Consider the following 23,210-nt stretch of genomic DNA (forward strand, 5'->3'; position numbering starts at 1 on the left):
TAGGTCCACAATACATATGTAGCAACCTGGGAAAAATACATTTACTTTGGACCATGAGAATCTGTTCACTTAGAGAAGAGGCTGTCTAACGAATTATTTTCACCATGGCTAAAAGCTGTGCTGGTTAATGTATACAGGGCACAAAGTATTGGTGCAAGAAATATTAGGTTTTTTTTTTTGCGTTTGTTATAATTGTTTTTTTTGTCGATTCTGTCTTTAATTTGATTTCAAAATGCTTTAAAAATTCATTAGAAGTTTTTAATTTAACTTGCGTTAAGCTGTAGGAACCCTGTTGGAGAGTCTTGCACTTGAAGATTCAGGTGACTTCGATATAAATAATGAACCATGAATCATCATTCAGAATCAGATTCAGATATACTTTATTGCTATTCGTGTACACGTGTATACAGAACGAAATGTCGAGACATCTGACCCGCACAGTTTCCTTGAGCGTTGTTTGGATGCACACTTGTGCTTTTGGTGCGCATTTTTAAGATGTCCGTCGTGGCCGTGGAGAGTGTGGTTGGTTCTCTATTAATGGCATATTGAGATGGGCGTAGGTCTGTCAGGAGCGTAGGAAGACAAGTGGGGTTCTCCCATCAGTGGGCTTAGAGAGATGACGTAGGTACTCCAATAATCTGTGTGGAGTGTCTTAGGGGAGGAATTGTGAGTCTTTTGAAGTTTCTTCTTTTTGAAAGTGTCTATTGCCGGAATGGTGTTTTTGTAGTAAGGGCATCATCACCCTACACCTTCCCAGACGACCCTCAGAGGTTGCAAAAAAAGACAAAGAAATTACTGGATTAAAAGGCCAGCCGTGACAAACGAGAGAAAGGCGAATGTGGAGAAAACAAATCTACTTATTGAAGGCAAAGTGCAGCGGTTGTCATTCAGCGGTGTGGAAATGCATCCTGCTTATCGCTGCATCTTCGAAGTGGATAAAACGTTGGAAGGGACTCTCACATTTGAATACATTAACATCTCCACCTGCTGTGCAAATATCAAAGCGCAATGAGGCTTTAGTTCCTTGTCCTCTCAAGTAAAGGCCATTGAGCTGGTTAAATAGCTCACCGGGGTAGATCCACTCATTTCGTAAAGCAGCGTGACTCAGGTGCATTTGCCAGCTCCTCTTACAGGAGTGGAAGATATTGTTTTTTCGCTTTCTAATTCTTCGGCTACGCTGCCACTGATTGCTATTAATCATAAGCTCTGTTGTATTGTCAGGCGTCCCCGGCCACTCCCTTCAATCGCAGCCCGTCACTTAACAAGCCGTGACACATGACAGTGATGCATGCGCCACTTGAGTGATGCCTGGCTTGAAATCCTATTGGAAAGGAATTGAAATGCTCCACTGCATGATGGGTATGGGTTTTGTGTGTGTGTTGGTGGGTGGGTCGGGGGTGTTTCATCCAGGAGATTGTATATCCCTGACTGCTTATGACAGTGTTAAAATGGCAGCAGCGCCCACCTGCTTTTCATTCAGAACTGGTGGGAGCAAGTTCACCTAAGCTTTGTACCACCGTCTGGCGAGATTATTGTGACATAAAATCCACTCCCTGACAATCTATTATCACACAATGAAGGTAAAACAATGTAGCGGTACATCATTGTGGAGAAGAAAACCCCTGTTTTACGCTACAATGTTGTGGAATATTTAGAACGTTTGATCATTTTGCTCTTTTAATTGGACAGTGTGTAATGTTTAGTGTCTCCTAATGGTACAAAAACCTTCATCATGTAAAAAAAAATATATATATTGATCTGAATACTGGGCAAAAAGACTTAAACTATTATACCAATGTTGGGTCAGCGTCAGGTTCCTCCAACAGGATGCCAACACGCACTGCCGTGTGTTAATGACCAGACAACACAGTGCCATCTACTGGTCAAATATTACACATTTCAATTTTAAATGTTATTGTTCGTTTTTATTAATTTTTGGCAAAAAAAAATATGCCATCTTCAGTGTCAGATAATTTTGAACATTTCATGTATTTAAAAAAATACTTAATTTCTTTTTTATTTTACAGCATTTCCTAATCCTGTTTTTCTTATTTTATTAAATCAATTCTAGTAAAATGACACACATTTATCTAATAAAAAATGTTTTCTTATTTTGAAAATTATCTATCATAGCACATGGCCTATAATTGTGCATGAAGTATTAGATTTCTTCACTTGTAAAAAAGTTAGAAATCTAGTAATTGTCTGCTTTATTAGCTAATTTCACTCGTTTGAAGTAAGATTTTTCAACAACAATCTGTTTTTTGCTTGTTTCTTTCAATGAATTCTAATTTAACCATTGAAGTACTATTTAATGGCTAAGACATTGATCTCATCAGGTCCGAACATACAAATACCTCGAATGATGTTCATTCACATGCACTTTTATCTTTTGAATTTCATTGTGTGAAAAGGTCAAATAGGTATATGTGTGTGTATTTCTAAATCTGATCATTTCTTTCTGTGGATATCTAGTAATGTTACAGTTTTGTCAAATATTAACCTGAGGCCTATTTGTAGTGAACGCTGAAGCCCGTGTTTATAATCTTTTGCGATACTTTTTGTTTTTAATTTGATAACAGTAGAGAATGTTTGGCATCAACCGAAGTAAGTAGGCTCATATGTTTTTTTTGGTCACACTGCATTGACAATCCCCTCGGTTATTTGCACCTGATGTATCTGGCAAGACCACGAACTAAATTTGTTTTATTCATGAAGCCGTTTTTCATTGAACTAAAACATGCTTCACTGTACTTGTAACCACATTCAATTTAATGAATGCAAAAACACTGTTGTTGACTTTGTGTGTTTGTGTATGCAGGCTCGGTGTCTCTCAGTGTGTTCCTGGTCTCTCTAGCGGTGACAGTGTGCGCAGTTTGGCTAGTGGCTCTTTGTGGCCTCTGCGGTTGGTGTCAACGCAAGCTGGTGAGTGTACACACATGCATGCACACGTGGAATGTACGCCTACACATAAATATATACTGCTTCAAAAAAAAGCTCTAATAATCAGAGATGCTGTGAATATAAATCGGCAGACCAATAAAAAGGTGTGCAAACATGGTACGGCGAAACCAAATCTAACATGCTCATTGAAGTGAAATATGTGGCTTTTTAGATAGCAATTAATGAAAAACAATTAAAGAAGCTGAAACATCAGGGTCTCTGTAGCGTCAGTTTCCAAAAACCACAGCAGTTTCAGGACTGTAATTCATTCCCAGAAGCAGCTACAATATTGTGCTGACACAGCCTGAGTTCTACGACAACAAAGATTGAGCGCGCTGACCTCTGTCGAGGGCACATCATTGTGATTATGTGCTATGAAATGTGATTGATTAAAAGGGAGGTAGCCCCTTATCACTATGTGCTGCAAAAGATGAAAAAAAAACCTTTAACTTGTGAGTGAAAAGTTTAGCAAAACGCGGAGCACCTCCACTGGGACCAGTTTTTTTTTTTGTAGTTGTCAGGGATGTGAGGGACATCTTATCATACTTGATTGATCAAAGCTGTTTTTGATGCTTTGTTCAGCAATCGAAAACACATTTTGCACCAAGACCTAGTTTTATGTAAGACATTTCAAAGGAAAAAATAAAATTATTATCACATTACAATCATTATATTTACTTATTAATGCTAGTACTGACAACATTTCTATTTGAAAACAAGTCCATTGGTTAACCAGATTTTCAAATTGGGATAACACGCTCACATTATTGATAACATTACATGATTTCTTTATAACATCTAGGCCTGGACAATATGACAAAAGTTGTTATAAAACATTTGTTATCTGTTGAGATTGATAATTATCGCGATGATTTTTGAGTCTTTTTTTTTCTCCATCTTCTAGGTCTAATTTTTGCCCTTGAGTGAAATTTGACAAAATCCGATGCTGCTTTAACCAATCTTTACGTCAGAACAAAGACGCAGGGTGACAAACTATTTCACAGCATTTCACAAATATGAAGAACATTGAAAAAGTTAATACTTTCTCCGGGGGGGGGAGCTCGTTGCAGGGATACAGAAGCAGCGCCTTGCTGGCTTGCTCTCTCGGGGGAAGGATTTTCTCATCAGGCCCGGTGCTGAATTGTTTTTCAGCATATTCTAGCGGGCAATACTGTTTTAAAGGGCGGAATAAGTTTGTCAAGTTGCCCATTTTGGGCGGCAAAGGTCGCAGTGCTTATCGCCGTTCTGTTTTTTATCAAACTCTACAGTATGTCGTAAACGTGAATTTCGTAATGTTTAATAAAATATAATTGAAGAAACATCGTTTTGACACCATGAAAAGAAGTGCGTCAACAAATGCCATGGCTTACTGGAAAGATATCCTCTGGTCTGATGAGACAAAGATTATTTAGCTCAGATGGTGTGAAGCATGTTTGGCGGCAACCAGGTGAGGAGTACAAACATGTTTGCGTCATGCCTAACATCAAGCATAGTGTTGGGAATGTCATTGTTGGGGCTGCATGAGTTCAACTGGAGTTGGGAGTTTCATTTTGTTTATGGAACACAAACTCAAGTATGTCCTGTGGAAATTCTGGAGCAGAGAATGGTTCCTTCCCCCCAGAAACTGGGTCGCAGGGCAATGCTCCATTCAGACAATGAGCCCAAATACACTTCCAAGATGACCAAGGATTTTCTAAAGAGGTTAAGGATAAAGGGGAGGGACTGGCCAAGCATGTCTCCAGATCTAAATCCAATGGAACATCTTTGAGGTATCCTCAGGCAAAAGGTGTAGAAGCACAAGATCCTGAATATCCCCTGCTCTGTCATGGAGGAGTGGAAGAGCATTCCAGTTGCAATTTGTGAGGTTCTGGTGAAATTAATGGCAAGGAGGATTAAAGTGGTTTTGCAAAATCATGGTGGCCACACAAAATAGGAACTTTTACTTAAGGGTGTGCTCACTTTTGTCATACCTCCAAACAAGTGAAGATGAGGCGCCTCTCCTGCCTACAATTATTTCAGCTTGTTTTAAGTGGGTATGCTGGCTTTTATCCTTTGTCTCTTTATCGCTCATTTTGATGGTGTTCAACACGGCGTGTTGTAGCCCTTTGCTTTCACTCTGTTTGAGCCGCTGAGGCTCTACCGCAATTCCTGCAAAATGACATGACACTTTCTCCGTCTCCTACTGTAAATGTTAGTTTGGAACTCTTGTTTTTATTGCATTAGCTCCCCAATTTATCTGGCATTTAGGTCGTAAATACAGTTTCAATTATCAACTTTTTAAATTTGTATTTTTTAATGTTGCAAAGATTCAATGACAATAATTATCTGTATTGTTTTATTGCCTAGGACTATTGACAACCTCCATCCATTTTATGCACCGCTTATCCTCATATTGACATTAAATGCTAGTCAATCTAGTGACCCCTTGTTGTGTTACTAGTTTTGGTAATGCTATCAGGGTTGACAGTAGAATACTGCAAAAAATGGTGTTCTGATGGCAGGTGATCGTTTTAGAAATAATTATTCCTCTTTCACCATACTTTAGCCCAACTTCATTAAACCATTTTTTTCTGTAATAAATTTATTCCTGATATGTATTTAGATATTTGAATTCATTTGACTTGAAGGAAATGTTTACACTTAATTTTTATGATATTTTATGTTATATATATTTTTAGACTAGGCAAGTCTGATACTTGGCTTGATGGGCAAACAAATTGCAGCTAAGCTATAGTAGTTTCTCAACTGCAAAATAATGAATGAATCAAAAATCCCCATGTAAATTATTTTTTGGGAAGACAGAAACAATATTAGCTATACATCAAACTCAAGTGGCCATGAAAAGTAATTTAACAACCGTAACAAGAGCAACAGTCGCCCATCTCACCGCTGCAATGCTGTGAACCTTCTCAGCGCACAGATGGCAGACCACGGCATCCCAGCAGTTCGTGCAAGCAACACGCTCTTCTGCATAATGTCTGCATTAAAGACACTCCCGTAATGGGATTGTAACAAGATTACACCATTATAGCGCACTGTATATAAAGCAAGAGGGTAATGAGCTCAAGGGCGTACCCTTTATTCTTGTTTCCTTTGCTCAAACTAGTTATACGAGACATTCCACCTGGAAGGAAATGGAGCAGGGAATGGCTACTGATTTCCTGTTGTGGATTGAGCAAGTCGAGCGGCCGGCTCTTTGGAAAGTCCCTCCGGCCCTCTATCCGGGGCGTCCGTTGTAAATGGATCTTATTTCCAGCTTGTGACAAAGTCGCTAGAGTAGAGGCGGCAGCCACCTGACAGAGTGGATGCTACGCTGGAGTAGACCGTTCCGACGACCCTGCGAGCCGGCCTGGCGCATGCGATGTACGGGATGATAACATGTTTCGTCTTCATTGCAGCCTGGGTGTTGGGTGAGGACAGGTTGACATAAATGACTTTTCATCACTTTCGGCTGAGCAGGTTTGAAGGCACATTAAGCACTTCATGCTACATGCACCGAAAAAGCTGGTGGGTCGCGGACGCATTTCTAGTGGATCGCGGGCCTTTCATTTGGCAAACTTAATGCTAAGAAAAACCCACCTAAGGATCAATTACACTCCGTAGCAGAAGATGGCAATAAAGCCCTGCAAATGCAAGTTGACACCCACAGAAAAAAAGAGCAGAAACGTTTGGTCAGAGAGTATTTACCTGTTGATAATCTAATCAAAAGAACATTTTGTTCACTTGAATGTTGTTGCATTGCACTTTTTGTGGAATTTATTGAATTTGTGGATGGAAACTGCTACAAAGGAAATATTCCCCCCATAATGCAGTGTATATTGTCTGTGTTCAGCTTAAACAACATAGTCTGAGTTGTTTTGAAATGTATATATCTCAATAGTCACATTTTTTCATTTAATATTTGTGCACAACAAGACTGTTAAAAATGGCCAAAGCTTATGTTTCTGTAAAAATGCAGCTAATTAAGCATTAGAAGGAATACCATTTTTAATTTACAGGTCATTTTGTCTTAAATAAAACCTCCTGATTAAAACTAATGTTTTTATGAAATACATTTTAAAGGTGGAAATTGTTGGATTTTGGGCACAGTGTGTAATTAAGGTGGGATATTGGGTTCACCAGTTGAGAAAAATGGAACTAAATCATCAAGTTAATCAATTTTGAGAATTGTCTTTATTGTCAGTGATAACAACATAGTGAACATTGTTTTTACAACAAGATTAGACGTGGCGCTCTAGGATGGCCATGTAATCAAAGACGTACAAGACAAAAATATGATAAAAACAATACTAAGCAAATATTCACAAGGTAGTGCTTGTAGCTTGTCCTAAGTTGTGCATCAAAACAATGACGCAATGTACTCAGAAATAATATATGAAAACACATTTTTCTATTCATTGGCAAGACAAACAATGCCATGCATCTTATTTGCATTTAACGTAATAATATCCTCACCCTTCTTTATGCAAAATGCAAAATCGACATGTGTTGATGAACCGATCCCCTTCCTCTGCTTGCCATAGTAAGTGTTCCCTGAAACAATGCAAGATAAGAATTTAAATACAGGTCGTTGTAAAATGTTATAACCCCTTTTGAGATTGACTTTACATATCTGCCATTATTCCAGTACGACACGATAATTTTTGTTACACTCTCTAAAAAAGAACATTTGTTTCACTCTTCCACTAACATCACTGATAATGGGAGTGGCCCTATTGTTGTGGATGTGCCATTACACTTTATTTAACATTGAGAGAAAATAAATGTTATGAGGTTATGCAGCAATGCTATTTAATTTTTAAAAAAATCTGGCAATTTAGTAAACGGCAGATGATAAATTTCATATCATAATCATTGAGAAAATACCTACACAATGGCCTCACTTTTAAACTTGATTTGAATCCTTTAACTTTTTAACAAATGCATATCAAAAATAAATTAAATCACGACATAACAGTTGTTGAACAGTGCCCTCTATGATACAAATGTTTTTTATTTCAACCTAAAAAAGTAAAGTTAAATAGAGTTATGTAAACATTAATTGTGCTCACATCTTATTTGGACATAACTCAAGAGGAATATATAACAGTAATTACTAGTTGGACATTTGCATCTTAAACAAGCTTTTTGCCGCTCCAAAGAACGTTGCATTCATGGTGTCAAACACTGTAAGGATTTCTAAAATCTTGGGAACTCAAATGTCTGCCTTATCTTTTTAAGCAAACTATGCCCATGGGTTGGAAATTGTATCAGACTGTCACATAGTTAACTATATGTAAAAAGGCACATTGACAATTTTTCATTAGCCTCTACATGGCCTGAGAGAACAGCAATGCACTACTTGTCCGAAATAATAAAGCTCCTCAACACACTTATACTTATCTTCTCGACTCAGAGACGCCACGAGATGGCATCAAACAAAGACAAGTCGTCTTTATTTGTGTATAACCCTTAATCACAAGAAGTCTCAAAGGGCTGCTCAGACTACATACTATTACAGACCACAGGCTAATATTCATTTTTTTCTTTTTCTTAGAAACAATAGTCAAATCAAGACAGAAACAATTGATAAAATAATTTAAATAAAAGGGCTGACTGTCTTGGTCCCAATCCCTCACAAATGATACATGATAAAAGACTCAAATCAAAAGAACATATGCATGAATACAATTTTATTATTAGGCAGGTATACGTGTGTGAAGTTGTTAAAATCACATTGAATAGCAGTCAGATTAAAATCTGTGATGTATGTAATCTGTTGTTAACACTGTAGAGTTTTTTTTAAACAATGTTATATGGAACATATCTATCCTGGTGGCATATTCCTCATCCCTTCATTTTTACTGACATAAATGGCAAAGGCTCAGCAGGAGCACGATCTGAGAACCCTTGATCTCTTTTCGTTAGGATCCCTATATTCCCCGGACTCATCATTAGAATATAAAAACACCGTAATTTGCACAAGGGCGTTGCATGCCTTTCATAGGGTTCATGGTGTATGTTCACCCAGGAGAAATGGTTTCTTATTGCACCATACAGGCAGGTCGCCTAAACTGTTTTCCCCCAAAAGTCCGAGTCCACGTTTTGACGGTGTCCGCTCTCATAAGAGCAAATGTTTGCCCGCAGCTTCACGTGTCACTTGTCAGGAGGCCCATGCCAGTTTTGCTTATGATTCATAGGTTAATAGTCAAGACATTTCGAGTAAGTGTCGCTTTCGGTGGTTTAGCTGCAGCAACCAGTGCAAAAGTATATCTTATTTTGTGTGTGTGTGTGTGTGTGTGTGCAGTGATCTTAAAACGTCCTTCATATACAGTGCTTCCTGTTGTGTAAGATTTTGCAACATCCATCATTTCTGTACACAACCTTCCATCGTAAAGAATGACTTGAAGGCTGTGTTCTATTTAAAATAGGGCTAGATGCGTGGGTTGCTATACTGTGGTATTTTCACATTGTTGATGAAAAGGACTGTAGACTGTTGCTAGAACCCTGAAGGCTAAACACTATCCAATGGTTGACCTCCCATTTCTTGCTGAGATTTGTTTTGGAAAATATGTGAGAGGCTAACTTTACCAGAAGTGTGACTTGATAATTCTTGTAAAAAATAGGATAAGTAACAATTTAACCTGATTGAAAAGCAAATTTATTTCAGGGTAGTGTCCGGTGTTAGGTTTCCACAGCTCCAATTGCAACTGCATTATCTCATTGACTCCGTATACCGATGAACTGTGTTGCATTAATTTCCCATCTGTCATCTTTCGGGAAATGAATAATTCCCACGCTTGTGCTCTTTTGGCCTCTTTTGTAGGCAGGATACAAGTGTATTGCTGACACCTGGGTTGCATTCTGCTATATTTGGGAGCACCATGTTTTTCTCTATTTTTTCCTCTTTCTCTGCTTCCTTGTTGAAGTGATGCAGGCCAAATAACATAAGCCAAAAGACAACTTAACTAGACTTTTTATTTTATTTTATTTTTTTAGCATAAACCTTAGCATTTCTGGTTATTCTTAAACATGGGAGCTTCATGTACTTCTGGTACAGGGATGAAGAAAACGGAACTAGAACCAAATGCTTTATCTTATGAATCAACTATAGAATTGGCTTGATACACAATGCCCAAAACCTTGGAGGTCCCAGTTTAAGTAGGACAGTTGCTTACCTTAGGCAACCCAAAATGTTAAAAGATCCACATAAGACCAAAAAAGTACATATGTATGGAACTGCAAAAAATGTATATAAATATAAGAAAGAACGTTTGTGTCCTATTTGTTCTACAGAAACCGTATCATTTTCTGTGGTCAAAATATTTTTAAAAACATGCCAGGGAGTCACTAGGCTAAAACTCATTGGCTGGTCTTTATTAGTCCGCGAGTGATTGCAGCTTCTGGCTCCCGATTTTTCCAAATCTTCATTGTCATGCTGCACACACATTTTAACATTTACCATTACGATTGTATTCGTGGAAGATTTCGCCAAATCAAATTATACAGTGCTTTTAATGGCAGTTTGGTTTCCAAACCTTACAGGCTTACAAATGCAACCTAATTATAACATGTTTCCCTGTCTGGTGCCATGCTGAGCTCAAATTTAGATCTAATAACAGCACACAAACCAAGGAACTGTAATCGGCAGAGCTAATTATTGTAAATTTAAGTGGAAAATTAGCACTACTGAGCCTAACACGCTTTGTGAATATTGCAAACTGTGTTTGTGGTAAATTTATGTGTAACATATTACCATCTAAATACCATTGAAGCAGTAATTGAAAATAATATATTTGAAAACTGGTTGTGTTTAATTTTTAATTGGGATGTCTGATACTGCCCCTTTCTTTCTGAAACTAATAACGCAATGCAAATATTTTGTTGTTGTCATTTTAGATATATTTAAATTAAATTATTGCTAATGTAAATGTGCTATTACATTCTCAGATATATGTTACAAATAAAATAATATTTAATATGTAGTTTTCAAAGTGAAAGGATTCAATTGAGTGTGATTCTGAGTCTTAAAAAAACATTCATAAGTTCAAACTGCTTTTGGTTCACCGGCAGTCTGAAATTGCTTTGTGTAGACAGTTTTTTTTTCACATAATGGACATTTTTGAAATTTCTTTCATGATTCTCATTTGAAGGGATCATTCAGGTCAACATCCTATTAAATTCACCTTGTGGAACTGAATCTTCTGTGTAGCGCTTTCTCTTGTTTTTGGTGTTAGGTTGGATTTGAACACATCTGGGGTGGTGATGCTAATATCTGTTCCGGCAACGAGTTGCTATTTGGCATTCATAAAGGTCTCCGCTCGTCTATGTGAGCGTGGCCCTGTTTGATCCTTAACAGAACTGCGAGCGCTGTCAAGATTTGGACCTGACCACCTTCGAAGCGCCCCGAATCACTTGTAAGAGCAACGTTTTTATCGAGAGTTAGTTCAGATGTTGGAAGTCACACGGGGAGGGTTGTGACTAGAGCTGACCAGCTCAGTCGCAAAAAACAATGGTTGCAGTTGGAATAACATGAATTAGTATGATAATGACCCCTCCATTACCATTTATCTAAATCACTAATGTTGTCACTGGCAATAATACATTGTTCATGATTCTGTTAATGTGGGACTCTGATGATTCAGAGTTACTTCCACTTAACACGCCGCCATGTTTTGACAGACCAACAATCACTCTTTTTTTCTCTCTCTTTTTTTGTAATTACGTTGCGACGGGTGTGATATTCAGCCGGCATGTGGACTCTTCCTCACCGCCAGTTGAAACAAACACAGCTGGGCGTCATGAGGCTGAACGCTGCCAACTGATGCAGGCATATCGCTAGTGTCTTTCATCGCTCATGTCTAGAGCTTTCTGAAAACCAAAAAAAAAAAACGTCTCATCATCACTACGGGCAGTCTTTCTCTGCTTGCAACTCGTCAATTGGAGTCGTTTTCACAGTTGGGCCGTGGCCATCCCGATTGAGCTGTTTTGAACGAATGGCTCCGAGACAACTGGCGTTGTGATCAAGAAATTCCTTTGTAAGAGACACCCTGAAAACACAGCCTGTTTAATTTCGACCTAGGTACGGGTATGCAATATTACAGATTACGATTTTTGATTCCAAACGACACCCAGTACATAATTACCTGAAGTTGTGTTAATTAAAAAACATACTGGCTAAAATGGTTACACAAGAAAAACTGATTTTAAATCAGGTTTAATGCAAAATTGACACTCGATTAATCAGCTATAATTGGCCACTGAGGAACTATTGTTTTGGCATAAAAGATGACATTTGACTTATAAAATATACTCTGGGTAGGAGGATAAGGGGTTTTGGGGTGCTGGGGAGTGACGTAGTTGTCACCGCGTTTTTTTTTCTCTTCTATTTGCCAATGCAGCATGAAAGTGGTGAAAGTAAGAAAAGGCACATTTTTTTAATGTAAAGCAAATTAGTGAGTGCATTATTACTTTTGGTGCTTGCACAAACAGCATCAAGTGAAAATGACAAAAAAATAAAGTGATATCATAACAAGGATATCAAGTACTAACTTATTTGTATATAACATGCACCCTTATTTTTTGCTCAAGGTACAACGTTGTTCTCGTTGGAATCTTTCCAATGATATTCCATTATAACGTTGTACAACGTGCCACCGTGAGTAAAATTAGTGTGATGATGAAATAAAATCTAAAGCCTTTTCCTTTGTGATCTGTGTTATCTATGTCATATATTTTTGCGATCTCAACCATAGGAGCTTGCTCTGTCCACTCCACGCAACGGCCCGGTATTGCAGTACCTCTGGGAACAGTGCATTCGCAATGATCGCAGCAAGGCTTTAAGGCTAGGACCTTAGCTTGGCCTTTTGGCTGAGAGTAAGTGTCCCGGCTCCTAGGCTTTGTTGCGTATTATGAACTGACCGATAACGGATAATGGATAATGATTTATGAACAAGCTAAATAACCTTTAAAACCCCTAAACCCCTAAACCCTATTGGGCTAGGGCTAGGACCTTAGCTTGGCCTTTTGGCCAAGAGTAAGTGTCCCGGCTCCTAGGCTTTGTAGCGTATTATGAACTGACCGATAACGGATAATGGATAATGAATAACGAAGATAGAACAATAACCCTTAAAAACCCCAAAACCCTATTGGGCTAGTGGTTAAAACTTGACGCTTTCACAGCTGCGATCTAAGTTTAAATCCCGTCACACCCAATTTTGTGCATATGAGGTCAGCAATATATTTCGAATTATCAATCATTGCTCAAATATGGTTATGTACTACTGTAAATTCTTGTGTATAATGCACAACCAGACTTTTGTCACAGACCAGGAACGGAGATGGGACCCAATAGCGCTCGTTTTCTCAGTTTTTATCGATAAAAGAGGGAGAGAAAGGCTTGGTTCCACGATCCGCGGAACGACGAACACGGGTACAGGTGGCGGGAACGCTGAAGTGGCAATTCAGGGTCGAGCGAGGAGGCGACAGGCGGGAATAGCAAGTTGTTGGCCGGGCCTGGGGATCAAGGCGGTGTCGAGTTTGTAAGCAAGGTCGGTAGCAGGAGGCAGGCAGGTAACGGGGCAAAACAAGTCAGGTAAAAGGCAGGCAGAACGGGGCGTAATCAGGTTGGCAACAAAGATCAGGCAGAAAAAAGCAGGACAGGAACGGAGTCGGACGAAAAGGCTACTGAGCTGAAGGCAACATTTCGCGTAACAATCTGATGGGTTCCAAGAGGAAGCCGGGGGTTTAAAAAGAGAGTGTCCACCAATCATCTGTCCGGGCTGTTGGTGCCAATTAAGCCACTGCAGCTGCGCTCAATCGGCAATCATGACAACTTTAAGTAGTTTTTGATTACAAAAAAATGCGCATAAAACACGAGTATATTTAGTACCAAATTATTTCAGGAGAAGATATTTATTAAATGCTCGTCATTAGTTTCCACTGGCCTTGTTAACGCAGTAGCAATTCTAGTAGTTACCTGAATGTATCTACAATTATCCAAAATTTCGTTCTAATTTACCAGCTCAATGCATGTTTGTTTGGGCAATCCAGTCTCCCTGTTTCAATTATAACAATACAAGTCCCTCGTTAGACGCAATATTTGTGTTTTAGCATCCCGGTCCAATGTCCCAGTTTTGTTTTAAATTTACTTTGGTCTCAAGTATGTCAACATGCTACTGGAAATGAGTCCTACAAAACAGAAGGAGGAAGAACTAACTACCGAAAGTCCGGTCACAGTAGCCTCTTCCTCTACGTTAGCAGGCTAGCCTTGTTAGCCCAGCATTGTCGGGAAGTTGTCCAGCATGCTAGCCGAATATCATCGCACGCGACTTCCAGTATCCATTTATCCCTAGAGAAAGTGAGTGATATACGTCTAGACCAGTTTGATTTTAAAAAATAAATGCTATTGTTGTTAGCGACAACTTAAGAACATTTTGTTTTTGGCTACTATTACATTAGAAGGCCTTTACTCAGATGCAGATTTTAAAAACGATGTCACATCATATTAAACAATTTGGTTTTCAGTGATCTCCAAATTTTATTACCAAGTTTTCAATGTTGTCAAATTTTTAAGCAAACTTGCGTTTTGGTTAAAGGGGGAAAACCTAATTTGTGAAAAAACATGTTATAACGTCCTTGGCGCTACTAATCATTCAGTATCAAGCCTCTGGAAATAATTTCAATATTAAAAAAAAATCACGACTAGATGGGAGGAACAGCTTGACCTTCTTTGTCAATACTTTGTTCCGTGTTTTGCTCTATGTCTCCACCGTATGGCAGTGTGTGGGCGGCCCATATACCTGGTAAAAGCGAAGAGAGTGACATGATTCATGTCATCACAGTTTTCAGTTAGAGTATCATCAAAATGGTAAAAGAAAGTAAAGGCCTGTTTAAAATACAGTCCATACTCCAACCCAAACCCCTAAAAAGATGAAAAAACAAGAGTTTATTCAAGCCCATCTAAAAAAATGCACATACATAAAGAATGAGCAGAATAAGGCTACATTCATGACATTAACCCAGGGGTGTCAAACAGGCATCCCGCGGCCCGGATCAGGCCCGCTAAGGGATTGAATCCTGCGAGAAAACACTGAAGGAAGCGCAAGAGAAAAACGAGGTGCAGGTTAAAATATGTCCACTTGATGTTATCAAAGCCAGGTGCCTCTTACAAAGACGCTGTAGTTGTATTTCGCTCTCTCGCTCTCTCTTCCTTCCCTTTTCTCTCTCTCTCCCTCCCTCCCCTTTTGTCTCTCTCTCCCTTTTCCTCCCTTTCTCTCTCTCTCTCTCTCTCTCTCTCTCTCTCTTCCTCCCCTTTTCTCTCACACTCTTTCTCTGTATTTTCTACCTTCCTTTGCTCTATCTTCCTTTTTTCCTTTTCTCTCTTTCTCCGCTTCTCTCTTTCTCTCTTTCTATTTCTCTTTGGATTTCTTTCTTTTTCTCTCTTTCTTTCCCTTCTCCCACTATTTCTCTTTTTATCTCTTGTTTCTCACATTCTCTCCCTTTCTCTCTCTCTCACTCTCTCTCTCTCTCTCTCTCTCTCTCTCCCTTTCTCTCTTTATCTGTCCCACCCTGTCCCTTTTCTCTCCCTCTTTCTCTTTATTTTTTTTCTCTCTAATCTACTAGTCCCACCCCCAAGAGAATGTTTTTTCTATCATGTGACCCCCGAGTTAAAATTAATTTGACACCCCTGCTTCAAGCCGTTATAGACAGAGAGTAACAATCTTTCAAATTCCAGCAGCACCTGTGGTTTGAGGTGTCCTTAAAAAGTCATTAGTTAAATATTTTCACCAATAACTATGTATTAACAATGCCCAACTGAGTTAAAAAATCCTGTATGCTTTAGTTCCCACTGCATTTGCAGGTATCTGTATCAGGGCCGAACACTTTAGGTAGCAGGATAATGGGTTTTGGGGTGCTGGAGAGTGACGTCATCCTTGTCACCGCTTTTTTTTATTTTTTTTTTTAATTTGCTAGTTCAGCATGAACGTGGTGAAAGTAAGAAAAAGGCCTGCTTGAAGAAGAGTGCAAACCCCAACCCAAACCCCATAAAGATTAAAAAAATTGAATTTATTTGAGCACGTCTTAGAAATGCACTTATATGACCTGATTGACCTGATGATTATGAATGACCTGACTGATGTTGCAATGATGACACAAGCTAGGAGCTGGCGCCCACGAGTGAAAAAATAAATATTCCATTCATCTCCTTTAAAGTCATATAGTACCTTTTAAGTTAACAAATTAGGTACGTTTTTAAATCGTGGATTCGCAAAATGATGAATGAATCCAATTAATCCGATGACCGTGTATTTTCCAAACATAGAATTAGAGAGGGAATTGCTCACTCTTCCGTTCGGTTTGCTTCATTTGGGGTGCTGAGCTGAGTTTTCTGGATCGCGCTTGTCATCAGCGATGGATCCCTACAGCGTTTCTTCGTCTCACGTGCAAACGCGATGATCAGGGAGAAGGTGACTGCCTGGAAACTGTTGCGTCACCCACGTGTTTGAGCGCAGCCTGCATGTTTCAGCCTGTTCCTATTCTCACCAGCAGCCCACTTGAGACTTCCTGCCACTCGCTGCCTCAGTCACTTCGCACCTGTCCCTCATCTTGCATCTCCTCCCCTCCCTCCTCTAGACGCTATTATTTATTTATTTATTACAAATCTAATTTCTATTTTTAGCCCTCTCTTGGCAGCAGACTCTCACTCATTTTTCGTCCGCCCACCACTAAAATTTTTATGACATCATTGAATGATATATAACAAGACTGCAAGAGCTAGCTGCCAGATATTAGGAGGATATTTCTTAAGGGTTGCAACTACTTTTCTAATAGTCGACTAGTCATCAAATATTTAAAGAATTATTCCAATTATCGGATAAGTATTATTTTTATTAAATTTTGCATGAAGTTGATGTAAACATTCGGCAAATAATATTAAGCATGATAAAAATGTATTGCAATGAAAGATACATCTTTAATTGTTCAAACTCCCGATTCGTACATAAATTAAGTAAATGAATGCGGTCTTCTAAAATTATTGAGGCATTATGCTCTGTCAGTCGAGACATACATCCATATATAAACCTTTGGACAGGCAAACAAATAATAAATTCATATCAAGTCAACTTTTTTTACCCGTTAACCAAGAAAAGTCACATTAGCAACAGTAGAACAGTAAGTAAAACAAGTATAAAGTCCATTTTGTAGGTTACATTCAATGTTCAACTGGAAAGTCTCATCTCATTAGCTACACCACTTATCCTCAGTAGGGTCGCGGGGGTGCTGAAGCCCATCCCAGCAATCATCAGGCAGTGGGCAGGGGACACCCTGAACTGGTTGTCAGTCAATCGCAGGGCACACAGGGACAGACAACTCGCTCGCTCATTCACACCCAGGGAAAATTTGGACCGGCCAATTTACCTGGAATGCATGTTTTTGGAATGTGGGAGGAAACTGGAGTGCCCGGAGGAAACCCACCCAAGCACGGGGAGAACATACAAACTCCGCAAAGGAAGTCTGGAGCTGGAATTGAACCCACACAGGAGGTTCCCAAGACATGCCCAACTGGAAAGTACTTAACAATAATACTCAACGATTCTCAACAGTTTGAAATCAAACGGTTTTAACAATTGACATTTGTTCTTTGGGCTGCATGCATTTAATTTCAATACTTTTTTCAGGCACAGTATGGTATAATGCTCAAGCTCTTTTATAACCAAATATACACATATAAAATATACATTGCATGTCATCAAAACCGTCGGCTTGTATATACTTGAATTTTGCCGAGGCAAGTCAGACTCTGTTTTGTTAAAATGTCCGATTGTTCTCTATAATTGTTCATGCGCCACCGATCTACCCCCATTATCTGCAAGGTCTGTTTTGCAACCTTTGCAAGTAGTCTCTTGTTGGCTGTATCTTGGTTAACATGCTGGAAAAATTTCAGTTTTGGTATGTTGAGTCAATGATGAGGCCATCATTTTTGTGTGTCTATGTTACTGCTCGGGATCGAGACGCTATGAGCTATTGCGGAACTCACAGCAGAAATTATATTTATGTAAGACGTCTTTCTTTGTTTGAAAAACGTGTCTGGCGACAATAGTCGACAATAAAACTCTTTATAGACTATTTCTATTATTGATCTTTGTTGACAATGTTGACTAATATTTGCAACCCTGTATTTGTTCTTGGTAAATACAATTTCTTTTTGTAGTTGGTTCCAACTTGCGGTAGTCAAAATGTTTACTGCAGCTTAAAAAAATAAAAGCAGTATCTGGGCCAAAATATTGTGCCTGGTGAGCAAACCCTATGTAAGTTTGGGAGCTACAGTATTTGCATGTCGATGTACTCAGTGAATGAATCATAGATAGATGCAAGTCGGTTTTGAGACGTAAGACATAAGCGCAATGATGAGTGCTTGGCTCTTATGAAGGATGTTCATTTAGAGAGGCTCGGATTGACTGTCGTGTACTTAAGTGGCAGCCATGAAGCTCTTGGCAATACAAAGAATAAATCTACCATTCTTTTGCTGCAGATTCCCTCTGTGCATGAAATTGTTTTGTTTTTGCAAAAACTATTATAGATCTTTTAATTTTATTTTTTTTAGGCATGAATGGTGTTTGGATCCTGTTCAAAAACAAAACAAAAAAACACGGATTTTAGTATGCTTGGTAATAACAATCAAGCATCCCCCTGGCTTGTGTCATCGTTCCAGCCTTTTTCAAGCTCCTTATGATTTGCTTGCAATAACGTGCATTAAAAAAAAGTATTTTTTCATCTTTCTTGTGGTTTGGGTTGACATTTGGGCTATACTTGAATTAACTAAATAGAAACAAAACGTGAAGACAAACATAAAGTCACTCTCCAAACCCTTCCCCTCTCCCTCATACCTCTTTCCATCTGTGTTCCGCCCTGAAAAGATTTTCTAAAAGTAAGAAGTAGATAGGCACAGTGGAAAATAAAGCATAAGGACCATTTGAACTCAATTGGTCTTTGTTGACACATACTTACCGTAAATTCCGGACTATAAGCCGCTACTTTTCCCCCAAATTTTCAACCCTGCGGCTTATTCAGAGATGCAGCCAATTTATGTAATTTTTCTAACGGGCCGGCAGCGGCGCTCGAGTATGAGAGGTAAGATTTAGACCGGTGGAATATATGTGCCGAGGAAGATCACAACTTATGAGCGTAAACATACCCTCATCATGCAAATTGCACAAAACTAGGCTCATGACGCAGCCACTATGTTGAAAGCAAACGGGCATATTACTGGGTTGTATTGAAGTAAGGGAGCGTGGAACGACGTCATCATGATAGAATTTCTTTCCGACAATTAGAAAGACAGCTTAGGTGTCGCTTTTATCCCTCCATTTTTGAGGAAAACGTTTTAAAACCTCAAACTTATTTGGTTTCAATGAATGACAATCACGTGGAAGCATTTGATTTATTTAAAATGAAAAATCGATGCCCATTACTGTGTATGGCAGGATTACGACTAATTCGGGCAGCTTTTGACTTCACTCTTTTCATCTCCTCCGTGGTCAAACGTCAATGGAGATTAGCACGATTGTGGTGATGCCCAAACACTTTGGAATCTAACAAGCTTTTATAATGGAATCCGCCCTGGACAGCTAAGTTTTTCAATTGTGCTTATTTCCACGGCAACGGCAGGTCATGCTCCAGCTGTTAAAAAACAGAATGAAGCAGGACTTTTCAGAGGCTTCTCTCCAGTGCCCAGACGATTACCTCTAAAGAGGCAATTGTCATGGAAATTTCCGGTTGGCTACAATTTATAATCATAGCCACAAATGACACTCAGCCAAAGATTTGATTTGACTAAGATGAGAATAATCAGGAGACCATCAGGTAAATTACTGGCGTTCAAAAGGTGTCAGAGGCACTGCATTTGCATGCCAAACACTGCTTCCAAATGACCAATATATACTGACCTGTTTCCTTCCTCTGCTTTGTCTGTGTTCCTTTCAAGGGGAAGAGAAATAAGCCGGGTGTGGAAACAGCAGATACTCCAGACTCAGCACGTGGGCGAGGGGAGAAGAAAGCCATCAAGTAAGTGACTGGTAACGGGTTGGGTTGGATAATCGGGTGATAACGACCAGATTTTGGTTCAGTTTAACTATACAGTGACACTGAACAGACATTAAAAAGGTCTGTTGTTCACAACTAAGCAGATGTTAAACATCATTTTAGCAATTGCCTGGCTTGTGTTAACTTTAAAATGAGTGTGCGCACACGGTGGCGTTCATTTATTATTATTACTATTATTTTTGGCATTATCAAACTGCAAGGGTGTAAAGGCATGAAATGCTTTTCAAGGAGCTTTTCTCTCTCTGATGAAATGAGCCCATAGGTCAAGACGGAAATAATGTCAGTTTTGCAAAGCTAAGTACAAATCCTAATTCCACAAATGTCTTTTTAACCTGTTCATCGCAATTTCTTCTCAAAAATGCTGCTGTATATGCTCTTTCTTTCGTAATGTCACGCTTCTTCTTTTATTTCCCTATCACAAGGTTTAATGATGGGTATGTCAATGTTTTGTGATTTGAGTGACTCTTTGTTTCCATTCTCTCTCCAACTTACCGGACCAAGTTGCATTAATGTTCTCTGTTGTTCATTTTGGCTTCCGAAATCCTTCTCTTTGTGCTTTGCCAGCTGTGACCACTGCTGTGTGACTTGTACAACATCAGTGATTCCACTCACCTTTTACGACCGCTATTTATCATGTCTTGTGCATTTGTGTCTTTTGACTTCCCATGTTGACAATTAGGGGCGGGGGCCACTGATGGTGGGGATTGTATTTTCTGAATGCTGGCTTAATCGTGTTTTCATTCGGGGAGAGCAAAACATCACATGCTATTGTTCAACCTCTTTCCTTGCCTATCTCCTTCCAAGCGTTGTGGTGACTCCTTCCTACTTGGCTGGGAAACCAGCCTCCCATTTCATGCAGCTCGTAAACCGACTCGTCGTGAAAGCAAGTGCTTCCATCATCTCTGGAGAAAGGGCGGCTTGTCGCAAAGTGTGCGTTAGTCTGCAGTTGTGTTGCTCTGACCTGTCTTTCTCTTTGGCCGCAGTGATCTAGACAGAGACTTTTGGAATAACAATGACAGCAGCACAGTGCAGCAGAGGTGGAGCTCCTATCCGCCGAAGGAGTTCGTACTTAACATTTCTCCCTATGCCCCATACGGAGACCCTCGCCTTACACTCAAGTGAGTCTTGGTCCAAGACTGGTAAGAGTCCTCACCCTTGAGCTGGGCTGTAACGAAACAGAGACATCCCATTCCTTTCCCTTGCTTTCCTTTTCTTATCCTTATCTCTGCCATTATCCCCGCTCCTATCTCCCTGGTTTTGCAGTCACCTCTGCTTGCCCGATACCTGAAAAAAAATGTAATGGAGTTCATCGAATTGAATTTAATCGCATTGTTCCAATCTAACACATATCAAGGTACGTTTTAAAACGTCTTTTATGTTCTTACGAGTAAATCTAAAATTTCTGCCCGGACAAATTTGTAAAAACGAATGTAAAATGCCAATGTTTGATCGTACCATGTTGAATCAAATTGAAACTCCAACTAAGTCATAGCAAATTAAATCCTGCTGATCTCAGTTTGAACCAGATTTGCATTGTGTTTACTAATCTCAAATAATATTTGCTTTAAGATTTGTAATTTGAAGGACACATGCAAAACAGTGTTCCCTCACTTTTCCCAGCTTATATAATTCACATCAAGCTGTAAACCAGTAGAAGTCTTTCACATAGATGCTAATAAACAATAACAATTAGGGTGTTCACGTCACATCAAATGACCCTCATCAAACCAATTACAAAGCCTGTATTTTAAAATGACTATTAGACATTGTTGACGTTTATTCGTTCATTTTTTGTACAAATTTTACATATCCTTCCGTGTAAGCAGTGATTGAATACACCAGGTACTTGGCTAATATTTGCTGTATTTCATCTGTCTCTGGAAGCAGCTAGCGTTTGTTAAGGCCACAAAAACTCAGTAACAAACTACTATCATTCTGGAATGTTTCTTGGTGCGTGAAGATGCCGGAAGTGTTTTAAATTTGTTTCACTCTTGTGATATGTCCATAAGTTTATGCTGGTTAGCAGTTATGGCTGGTACAGGGATGAGGTTAATGATGTATTTCTCCTGAAATGATTTATTTCGAAATTTATATTGGTTGTTTATTGAGTACACGTGTTGATTTTGAAACAATGAATCAAATATGTATCTATTATAGTCATGAGGGAACACTGTATTGTTATGTAGTGTATGTATATTTCTTTAAAATCATATGTCTCCTTATGAATTCACATAACAAATTTGTAGTTTGATTTTTTTTTTTATTACTATTGTATCTGCACTTGGTCTAAAAAAGTGGTATCCAATGGCCTTAAACTAAACAACTTGCCGGATAGAAAACATTTGTTATTTGCAGATACATTTTTTTGATTTATCTTAATGTTCCCAAGGAAAATATTTTGCACATAAATAACAAGGCAAAATGCTTATTTTAAAGGCTACGGTATAAATATAGTCAAACATTGCAAAATGAATACAAATTGGCTTTCAAGGCCAAGTGTTATTGTTAAACACAATTTTCCTGGACTATTATAAGCACAACAAGAAACACAAATGCTCCCAATGTAACCATACTGCAGGGCACAAATGGTTACTAATGATTACTCATAATTTGCTCTGGAAATGCGAGTGGGTAAAATGTCATCCCCGCACGCACAATACCGCCTGGCCGAGCCGACTATCCCATTATTCCTGCAGAGGAAACCGGTGGAGTTCTGCGACTCCCTCTGGCTCCTTTCCACTGATCCTCCTAACTCCCTGCCACCTTTTAATGAACACTCAGGCTCATGTTTCGACGCCTGCCTCGGCTCCCTACAGCCCTGCAAGTCATAACTAACTACTAACCTCTCACCTTTCTCCCATGGCACATAACCATGGAGACGGACAACCCTCACTGCCCCCGCCCCAATAGTTAAAAGACACACCTGCTTTTGTCGTGGAGGGTTGACCGGTTGTCTGTGCGATGACAACGTTCACTATCATTCATCCATGGTTGACATTCGTCTGTGCCCTTACCCTGATCCCCTATTTTATCACTAAAATGAATGACACTAACACTCTAACACTTGAGGTGCATGTAGTGTCTCCTACAATGGGCGATAAGGTGCTTTTTACGCGATGCAGTAAAAGTCATATTTGGAATCCAGTAAAAGCTCAAGCAAGGTCAGACTTATCTCTTTCCAG

The 23,210-nt window shown here is 39.2% G+C and overlaps 1 protein-coding gene across 3 annotated transcripts in view; it reads left to right on the plus strand.

The window, feature by feature from the left end:
- syt7a (synaptotagmin VIIa) overlaps positions 1–23,210 on the plus strand; it is a 137,254-nt gene that overhangs the window by 63,660 nt on the left and 50,384 nt on the right. For all 3 annotated transcript variants that reach the window (XM_088340103.1, XM_088340104.1, XM_088340105.1), the window contains exons 4-6: positions 2,822–2,925; positions 19,910–19,989; positions 21,012–21,146. In XM_088340103.1, the coding sequence (XP_088196229.1) occupies positions 2,822–2,925; positions 19,910–19,989; positions 21,012–21,146 (319 nt within the window). The remainder of the gene's footprint in view (positions 1–2,821; positions 2,926–19,909; positions 19,990–21,011; positions 21,147–23,210) is intronic.

This window comes from Urocampus carinirostris, chromosome 7 (genome assembly GCF_059441175.1).
Source record: "Urocampus carinirostris isolate Australia breed hairy pipefish chromosome 7, RoL_Ucar_1.0, whole genome shotgun sequence".
NCBI lineage: Eukaryota > Metazoa > Chordata > Actinopteri > Syngnathiformes > Syngnathidae > Urocampus > Urocampus carinirostris.